The following is a 10946-nucleotide window of genomic DNA, read 5'->3' on the forward strand; positions in this document are numbered from 1 at the left end:
TTTACAGAGACCCACAAGAGCATGCATTTTGTGCGACAGCGGCGAGGAAAAACTTCCTTTTAACATGCAAAAATCTTGGACAGAACCTGGCCAACAGTATTTCTACACTGTGGTATTGCTAATTTTACTTAAGTAATTGATCTGAGTACCTCCTCCATCAGTGGTTGTATGTATGCTTATCAAACCAGTCACAAAGTTTGTCTTTTGTTGAAAAAAGTCCTTCTTAGTTAGCCAAGCAAATGTTTGCCAACAAGTGTGTTTACCACCAAGAGATTGTTTCCTGTGGCCAAGTTTTCCTCCAGACTCTCTCATTGCAGTGAAACAGCAACCCCAGCTGGAGAGCAGGAGTCAATTTAGTATTTAGTTCAGCAACAAACTCAAGTATTTGATATTGAGGTTTGGGCCAATTGCTTGGGTACTGATGTGAACAATGGTCCTGTAACAAATGGGGTGTGGTACATCTGGAATTGCAGAATGTAAAGGAAACTACTTCTAACCTATTGCTTATTTCATCCAGGGTTACTGTATCTTTCTAGTATTGCTGCAGAATTTATACGTTACAGTACTATATTGTACATGCTATACATTGTGTATAGCATTTGTTTTGCCTCAGCAAAGTACGAGCATTGCTGCACAGGACAAGAAAAAGAAACTGAAGAAAAATATCAAACTACAAAACAACACAAACGTGTGATTAGAAGTGTTACAACTTCACTTCAGATGAACTGTAAATGCAATGTGGTTATCATATAATGCTACTGTTAGGGAAAGGGTCAGCAACGAGTCTAATAGTTTGCAGTTAAACGCCACACTGTTTACCTCCGTCGGTGGGACTGGTTCAGCACCATGGACAGAGAGCTACACAGTGATTGGGTCAACAACACCACGTCAAGGATTAGAGTAATCTGCCTATTGGTCTGAATAAAAGTGACAGCAGACTCACGCACGATGATTGGTCGAGCGTCAGGATAGTTAGGATTTATCGTTCTGTTCATACCGTACAGAATAAAGTATTATAATAGTCTAATAGTTTGCTTGCAGATATCGTCCGATTGGCAGTCCTACTCTATTCAACACGCAGCTGAAGCTTCCATTGGAGACTGTGCACTTTAAACAGAGAAGCTCTGCTATCTGGAGGAGGTAAGCAGATTACGTGTCCTGTGGAATCCGTAATTCCTAGCTATAGTGACCAGCTCACTGTCAAAATATCAAACCGTCTTCGTATATACAGCGAATTAGTCCTGCCTCATTTCATCCAGTGAAGTGGAGTTTGCGTGTGATTGCAACAGGCGTGTGTGTGCCCGGTCTCCCGGGGTGTGTGTGTGAAAATGTCCCGGTGGTTTAACTGAAACCGGAAAGATTCAGTCGTTGAAATCTTATCACCACTATTGAGACGGTGCCTGGAGGGCTCACACATTAAATCCCCCGGCAGAACGCTTATAGCACCCGCTGTTAAACGCCTTCTTCCCATAAAGTTTGTTGTTCTGGTAATGGTCTAATGCTCCCACATCAATGGACTGCATATGAAAATAATTGCAGATGACCACAGGTTATATGCTGCAGAAATAACCAACTACTTGTTCCTAACCTCCAGTTTCTTCTTATTTGACAGGCTCAAGAGACTACAATCTAAACAGCGGACTCCACACTTTATCCACATGGCAGGTCAGTGATTATAAAATAATATACTTGGTAAGAATCGCCATATGCAATCTGCTATGTCTAACTGTTATGAAATGATTTGTCTCAGAGCCCAACTTCCCCCCACTGCCGGGATTCATTCCACTCAAGCCATGCTTCTACCAGGACTTTGAGGAGATCCCTGAGCAGCACCGCAGCATGTGCAAGAAAATGTACAACCTGTGGATATGTGAGTGGCTAAAAGTGTATTGTTATAAGAGTGGTATGGGATTCCCTGTTGCATTATCATTGCATCAGGCTAATTATTATTATTTAAGCTCAAAAGTTGAGCTAATATATCAACTTTGGAGCTTAAATTTGAACTTTAAACTGACTTTTTCTGCAGAGGCTACCTGACCATCTAATATAGCAACAGAAGCCAGGATTTTCCTGGAGGTCCCATAAACTGTCCTCTCCTCTGTGGTTAACGCATGATAACAACTATGTAACAGAAGGGCAATGGTTTACAAGGGTCCCTTTGGTCCAAAAATATATTCTTTTTATTGGCTGTGGCTGTGTTATCCTGACTGGTTTATTTGCTAATGAGTCATAGCACTGACCAGATGGCCTTGGTTTGAAGAGCAGTTAACATTGAAATTGTGTTCAACAATTTTTGCCAGAAGCACTTTCATCAAAGTTTATTACACCATAAACAAGCAGTGCAATGATGTTTGTGATATTGCCCTGGTCTGGAAGCTCCCTTCCCGTCCATGACGACATGCAAGGGAGCCGAGTGCAGGGACAGCGAAATAACTCAAAGCTGCTGCAACATTTACACAGGTGCACTGACACTAGCAGTTATGAGTAGAGCCATAAGCCAATATACAGTAGAGTAACATGAAGATAATGAAATAAAAGGTGAAGCTGGGGTGTCGATGCAAGGTTGCAATTGATTTTGCTAAATGTAGCCAGTCTAGAAGTGCCTCTCCACGCCAAAATGCATGCTGTAAACCACAGACTGATTTTGATTGTGTTTGCAGTGCCCACAAAACAAAATATTTTCCATATATATGTATCTGTTACTCTGAGCTATTGCAATTTAACTCTGTTCTTTCTGCAGGTGTCGACTTTTTTAGTAACTGATACACATAAGTAGGTATTCAAAGTCCCAATCTGCTTTTGGATGTGCTGTTATCCTCTTTCCCTATGTAGCAATGTTCTGTATGCATGGCATGCACATTGCTTGCATATTTGAGTGTTATTCAGCATGTACATTCTTTTGTTCTTCATTTTGTTTTTTGCATTTTTCTTTCACATTTCTTGTGTGAAAATCATTTGTAGCCAATATTTGTTTTTCGTGTTGTGTATTTTACAGCTGTGTTCCTTAATAGCTGTCGTATTGCAGCTGTGTTTGGCCTCATTATTATCTTGTAAAGCACTCCGTATTTTCTCTATGGACCAGAATTTAAAGCTGATTGGCCTTCTTTGCGAGTTTAGAAAAGAAAGACAGGACCAAAGCACAGAGCTCCAATTAGAACTAAGTGCAACTTAAGGGAAGAGTACTGTAGCCTCATAACATTACTGAGAATTAATAGAAAAGGACGCCCGCAAACAGGCTATTGCTGGAACAAAAGCCATCTTGTGAGTCAAGCATTGCAATTACTTGTGTCACAATATGTTAATGCTGGCTGCCTTCATATCCACATCCATATCAATTCCTTTCTGCATGTGCATGTCTGTGTACCAAATAGATACTTGTTTGCACTTAAGCTAGAGTATGTCTGTTTTGGTCTTACAGTGAATAGTGCTACTCTTGCGGTGAATCTCATTGGCTGCTTTGCTTGGATGTTTGGTGGAGGGGGTGTGACCAACTTTGGACTGGCTATCATCTGGCTCCTCATGTTCACGCCTTGCTCTTATGTCTGTTGGTTCAGGCCCATCTACAAGGCCTTCAAGTAAGTCAAATAGAAAATATTGACATTCAAAATATTGTTTAGTCTGTGCTCCAGCGCTAACTTGTTATATAGTTGTGTTTTGTGTAGCTGCATTTTGCCGACTCAGTTGTTGTAGTTAGTATAAAGCAACACAGTAATAATGTTATAAATAGCACACATACTGTAGTAATATTTGACTGTGTTATATTGCAATATAAGGTATTCAGGCATAACGTTAAATGCTACTTTTTAGCATTTTATCTGTTCAACAGACACAATAACTGTGTATCACATATAGATGATTCTCACTCAGACATTTGACTGTAATTATGGTTGCATACCGTAATAGTACTTTTATGATCATTGCCATCACCCTTTCATATATCTATGTATATGTGCACATTTGGTAGATTAGAGGACTACTACAGATCACAGGATATTTCCTTTTAATGCCATGTTGGAAACATTTTATGTGAAGATGCAATTCGCAGTTGAAAAGCTCAATCAATATTTTCTTTTCTCTTTTGCTGAGTCATTTCTAAATACTGCACCCCGGCACTGTTATGCCATCCATAGTTACTCTATAGTTTATATAATATACACGTATCTAGGGCGATGGTCCATTATGGATGGTGGCTTTAAGTACATTTTTCCTCCATTCTCTGAAAGTGTTGAATGGCAGCAGATATAAATGATCCAATCACTCCCTCTGGAGACAGAAAGGCACCCAGAACATCCTCTCTATCCCAAACCTTGTACTGCTGACATGGAGATCTTGCGTATCATGAGGTGACACATATATAGCACTAACTGTCTGAAATCTTGTAAACTCATTCCTTTATCTTTTAGGCTTAGGCATGCTCCCTGCTCCTTGATCAGTTTGCTGAGTCAGGGACAGCCAATGTGTTGTCTAGTACAGTAGATGATGCCCTGAAGCAATATGTGGGTCTTACCTTCCACTCTAGTGAAGATCAAACCAGACCGACCAAAGTACCAAGGCAGGGGCAAGAACTCATCACAGTCTTCTGACAAGGCCATCCACGGTTGTGTTGTCATCACTACAGAAAGGCAGATGTGGGAGAAGTGATAGTTTTATCATGACTGGCTGTGAATAAACCTGGAAAGAATCAGTGTGTAGATTCCTAAACATAAGTTATAGCCTGTAGAGCCACGATAAAGGGTGAAGCCTGTGTTGGGGCAAAGTGTGAATAACCTATATCACCCTGTAGGCTTGAATTCCTTCAAATGTATATATAACATGAATAACATCACACAAGATACAGTATGCAAATACCAGATTAGACATATAGTAGTGATTTATGCATATAGTAGTGCATTTATGCATGTGTAAATGTTTCTTTTTCTTATTTCGTTTTTTTTTAGGAGTGACAGCTCTTTCAACTTCATGCAGTTCTTTTTTGTGTTCATGGCCCAAGTTGGCATCAGCATCATCCAAAGCATAGGCATTCCTGGATGGGGAGTATGGTAAGAATCAGAGATTGAAAATGTATGGAAAATATTTCTCTCAAAAAGGTCTTTAATGACTTATATTTTACAAAATTCAGAATACAAAGGGAATATGTTTCAGAATCAGCTTTGCACGCGCATCAACCTTTTATTCAAACGATTTCTTTGTTGAGTCATCACTTATTTTGAAAATAAATGTACTCAAGTAAGAGAAAATAAACTCTCAAGTAAGTGTCATTACACTGACTCATGCTTAGAGGAAATCAGTCTAATGCAACTCAAGTACCAGAGCCATTGTTGAAGTTCTGATATTTCTACAAGCATGTATGAGTGACTTATTCATTGTTGCATTGCATGCATTAATAACATGAAGAACAAGAAGTTGTTTTAATAAGACTACAAAATCTACCTTTGAATGAGCATTTTGAGCTCAAGCAATAAGTCATGTCAGGAGGATTTTTTTTAAAGACCTTGGTCCCTGCTTTCATTAACATGACAGTGATTGAAGATCAGAAATTGCCCTCATATAACTTTTATGATAGTCCTGTTATTAGATTTTGAGAGGCCATTAAAGAGATTCTCAAAATGTCACCTCACTCAGGCTGATGATCAGAAATTAATATTATGACAGCCTCCATAAAGTTTATAAATGTCACCATGTGCAATTGGATATTCTCATGTATTCGCTATAAAACTTTAAAACTTTATATCGCAGTACTTAAAGTCCACAAAAATTACTGGCATTTAACATCCAGATGTTCGATGGTGGTCATGATGAGGAACACCAGACAATCCAATAACAGATAATTATGGTTCGTGTTGTGTTCTAAAATTAATCTTTTTCTTTTTAATTAAAATTGTGTTAATGTTCATCTGTCTTTTTCAGTGGTTGGTTGGCTACCATCTCCTTCTTCAGCTATAATATTTTCATTGCGCTGATCATGTTGGTACCTACTATCATGTTTACTGCTGTGGCCTCACTGTCCTTCATTGCCCTCACCAGGGTAAGAATTTAACTTGTGCATTTCTACACAGGCCATTTATTAGAATACATTTTCTGTCATTGTTTTTAACACGTTTTTGTGGTAGGAAATAATGTTACAGGCCTTTGTCAGTCCAGGATTTAAGATTGATTAATTTCCTCTCATGTCAACAAAGCATCATTGTTAGGTTTAAAATGATTAATGCCAGAATTCCATTCAAATCTTTTTTGTACGTAATGAAACTGTTCCTTAAACAGACTCACAGAGTTGCATAACTCTAAAAATCTATGTGATAACATTAACTAAAGTAGTAAAAAAAACACTTACCTTCCACACATGAAGGCGTTGATAATAACTGTGAAATCACCCTGCCTGCAGATCCATAATTTCTACCGTGGCAGTGGGGGCAGCATGTCCAAAGCTCAGGAGGAATGGGCCACAGGAGCCTGGAAGAACCCTCATGTCCAGGCAGCAGCCCAGCAGGCAGCGATGGGGGCAGTTTCTGGAGCCATGCAGGATCATTCCCACTCCCCCAGCCCACAATATAACGACAACCAGATGTAGCCTCTTCGAGACAGAGGTGTCAAGGAAACAGTTATGCCAAAGTTTGAGCTACAGGGTTAGGAAGACTTTAACATCTCCCACAATGTTGTTGATTATTGAGTTAAAAAAAATGAAACAACACTTATATTTTAACATTCAGCTTTTACATTCAGCCCAAATCACTGATTCAGCAGAATTGTCAGTGATTTCAAGTAATTTCATCATTTGGGAAACAAATAGCTCTGAGCATCTGTGGGAAGCTGGTTTTTGCCTTCCTGTATTAAGGGGCATGCTGATTGTGTTTTATATAATTTCACATGTCTGTTTGTTTTCTGTTTGGGAGGTTGAAATGAAAGTAGTTTTGAATGTGTATAACTTTAGTGGCTCCGTGAGAGCTGTGTGCTAATGTAATCTTTGTGTTGACTTGCAGTTTAAGCAATTTTTACAAAATAGAGCAAAAAAAATAAGAATTTTGGATGTACAATTACCTCTGCTGTGATGAAGATTTCATTATTTAGTATTATGTTATTCATGTATTTATTTATGCATTTATTGATTTGAATGATACATTGTTTAGGATGTATAAAGTTACTTTATTTGTTATTTGTGTGTTAATGTTTAGTTGTTGTCTTGTATTTAAATTCAAAGGTAAACCAAAGATCCAATGGAATATTGTAATTTTAATTTAAATCATGCTACTTTACGTGACCTCAGCATAATTCTATGCAGTTTATAAATGGTTGTACTGTAGTGTTGAAAGGAAGTCTGTCTGTATTACAATGAGAAGCAGTAGCATTGCAATACAAAACAATTTGTAACTTGAAGCTTCCTGTTGACATGTCTACCTTACACTGAAAACATCAGATTTACATCACAGAATAATTACATCAGTGTGAATGGTTCTATGTATAAATTCAGCAAGAAAACAAGTGAAATATCTGAGCCATGTGCTGTAATCAGCTCTAGTTTGGACTGAATGTCATGTGTTCCCTTGCAATAGGGATATTTGACCACAGAGAGGCACTGATGGTTTTAGTATGAAATAGAAGGCGCCGACATGTACAGATTATCTTCATTCATCCTTCCGCATTTATCTGCATTTATGATAGTCCCTTTAATTCTCTTTTTCTCTGTCTCTCTTTCTCTGTGTCACTCCCTCTGCTCTGCCTTCTCTCTCGCCCTCCCCATCACAATGAATGAGTTTTTTGGAAATCAAGGTAATCACTCACCCATAGCAAAAAATATCAAACAAACATCTTGTTTGGTTTTGTTTTCCTATAGCTATTTGTGTCTATAAGCTACTGTACATACAGTTCAGCCACTTGACAGTTATCACCTTTATACTTAGATCAGGAATCTTGAGACAAGCTGCTAAGTTTAAGACTGCAATCACACCATCATTGTATTATTATTATTATTATTATTATTATTATTATTATTATTATTATTATTATGCAGTTACTCAAGGAGGTTGCTTAGAGCCTCTGTTTCTTGTTTGAGTAATTTGTCATATTTGCCCCATTGAATTAAGACATTGAACTAAATCATTAAAATGTGATTTTAAATTGTTTCCAATACATTACACACAGCAAATGGTACTGCAGTTACATTTAAAGACTGTACAATTGGAAACTAAAATAGGAGGCACATTCTTTGCCTTCAGGTGGTAATATTGGTTCTCTGTGGCCGTCTAATTGTCACACTGACTGTCCACCAGGGGCACTATATGACCTCTGCTTTTCTTGCCAGTGATCTATTTACAATGTCTGTACAAGTGCATATGAAATCTGAGATAGGGGTGATTGATACTACTTGCCTGACCAAAAGATGTTGTTGATGTTTTTTAGACTTACACAAGGGCAAACACAATTTATCTCTTGACATCCTATGAGCAGGTGACAATCATAGATTAGATTCAAAATACACTTTAGATAGATTTATCGGTGGATGTCCTCTTCCCTACTGTCTGTGTCTCCCTGTGTTGTGAGAGTGATAACATTACTCTGTGGAGAGGGGGATGAAATTATACAGCGATATAGATACCCAAGGGACCCACCAGCAGCCACCAACAAGAACACTGTAATTGCCATACACATGGAAATCTCTTGTGACAAGTGGTGACAGCAAAGACTTGCACCCTCAGGTAAACAGGACTGGTTGTCAGCTACAGAATATAGTCATTGATTCATAACAAATCAAGACTGAACAGATGTTTTCCTTTTAAAATTTAATTCTGTCCACTTGTAAAACATGGGGGGGGGGGAGGGGGACATCCAACTGCATGCCTCTAATCATTTCATTCTGGCTGGAACAAAAAAATGCTAAATGCCAGCTGCGTCTTATGGTGAGCTATTGGTTGTTGAAGCATGTCACAACCAGAGGGCCATATTTTAATGTTGTTTGTGATCCCCATACAAGGTACTCTTGAGCAAGTTTCTTGATATCCCCTCCATGTGTTGGGGGTGCTGGCCACAGTAAAGAAAGTTATGAGTATTTTACAATAGGCACAAACATAATGTTTTAGCATAAGCCAGCTGTAAACACAACACCAACATACTATCACCCTTGCTTCTTTATATATCTGGTAAATACAGAGCAACATTACAGTAGCATTCATTTGGAGTTAGTTTAATGGCCACCTGATGAATGTAAGTCCAATATTCATTACAAATACCAGTATACTCTCCTGTTTGCTCTGTTTTTGGTTTACAACTTCCGACAGAAATATCTGGGTCTTCAGCTGCTAAATGTTCCACTATGGCTGTTTGTTAGAGCTTTTTCACTTTCTCAAATAGCTGCCTGCTGTGTCTGGACTGAACCAAAACAGTGTGTGCGGGTCTCGAAACAATAAAAAACAATAAGCTGAAAATGCTGAACTGTTACATAGTCGGGTAAAAATAATCTCCCGTTGGCAGGTCACTACAAGCGACTCCTTTCATTTACACATGGTAATTTGACCCACTGTTAATATAAAAGTATTGATTATACTGGTTATACTGATAATACTGGTGTTTTGATGAGATAAAGACATATGCAGATCGCTACGCAACCACAGAAGAAAAGGACATTTATTTGTTGTGGGAATCCATAAAGACTAAGGTATTTATGACTCCTCTTAATGCTACATTTACACCAAGTATATTTCTCTGATATGCAGCTCTTCGTCATTATCAGTCTTACCACCAGGAGCGAACAGAGAGGTTGGAGGAAGGAAGGAGAATGTGAGGTCCACATAAAGGGCACAGTGTGGCCTAAAGTTGATGGAGCACAGAGGGCCTTTTTGTTTAATTTCTCAGGAGAAATGGAGATAGAGTGCCCTTTCATGCTGTTAAACACACACACATTACCGTCTGGACAAAGGCGTACAGATGTGGAGCCATGCACTCACACAGGCATGCATTTATGCTTGTGTATCACACGCAGATACACATATGCACGTGGAGCTGGAGTCCCACTACCCAACATGTTCTGAGGTCATAGACCGACTCTGACTTCCTGTGGGTGAAATGTAACACAGCTGAGATGAGCAAGAAGGCTAGGTAGGAAGTGTTGACTCTTAAACAAGGTAATTTACACAGGGTTGGAAATGTAGCTAACACATTGGTCATTTGCCATTTACTATAGGCTACCTGGTTAGACTTTCCTTCTTTGGTCTAGGGGAGACAAAGTTGACTAAGACTAATGATGAGCACATGACAAGAATCCGAAACAAATGTTTGGATTGAGTTTCCCAAATGACCTCAAGACACAGACTGTAATCAATGTCTGGGAGTGAGACATTTACCACTGCCTCTGTGAATGTGCATCTGCAGCCTGAGGTTTTGCAAATTGGGCAGTTAATGATCAAGCTGGTTTAAAATAGAATAAAAACTCAGAGGGAGCAAAAAATAATTATGTTCATAATTGTTTGCAAAATCATCTATTGCATCTCTGTAAAGTGGTTTCTGTTAATTATGGCCCTTAAAGCTAGTGACCCAAATAAAACTCTGCCTTTGTGCGATCTCTGATCACACTGCAATATGTCATTAGTAACATTAAAGCAAAAAAGCTAAAATCAAATCATTTCACTAAGATCATCCAAAGTTTGCTGTGACTTGAAATAGTATGTCAGTTAAAATGTGGTAATGGAAGATGCCAAATGATATAGCAGTGCCCCTTACGATTTTGCTAGGTTAATCCTAAATATAGTTAAATATAGTTTGACAGGAATTAGGTTTTATTTTATTACAAATTTTTTGATATAACACACACTACTTAAAGTCCAGTCTTAGTTGGACATACAGCAGCCTACTGATCTACAGCTAACTATAACACAATACACGATGACACTGCAACACTGAAAATCTATAAGTGTTTATGTCACCCCTAAAGTTCCTAAAATGATATTTTGGCAAGTGTG

General features: G+C 38.5%; 1 protein-coding gene across 1 annotated transcript; it reads left to right on the plus strand.

The window, feature by feature from the left end:
• Positions 1-1740: 1740 nt before the first annotated feature.
• Positions 1741-6568, plus strand: scamp5b (secretory carrier membrane protein 5b; the record flags this gene model as incomplete). The annotated part of the gene is made up of 5 exons (XM_078258710.1): positions 1741-1870; positions 3419-3575; positions 4938-5039; positions 5908-6025; positions 6383-6568. Coding segments are annotated over 5 exons (693 nt in total), but the record flags the coding sequence as incomplete, so codon positions are not given.
• Positions 6569-10946: the final 4378 nt, after the last annotated feature.

This window comes from Sander vitreus, chromosome 1 (assembly GCF_031162955.1).
Source record: "Sander vitreus isolate 19-12246 chromosome 1, sanVit1, whole genome shotgun sequence".
NCBI classification, from domain to species: Eukaryota; Metazoa; Chordata; class Actinopteri; order Perciformes; family Percidae; genus Sander; species Sander vitreus.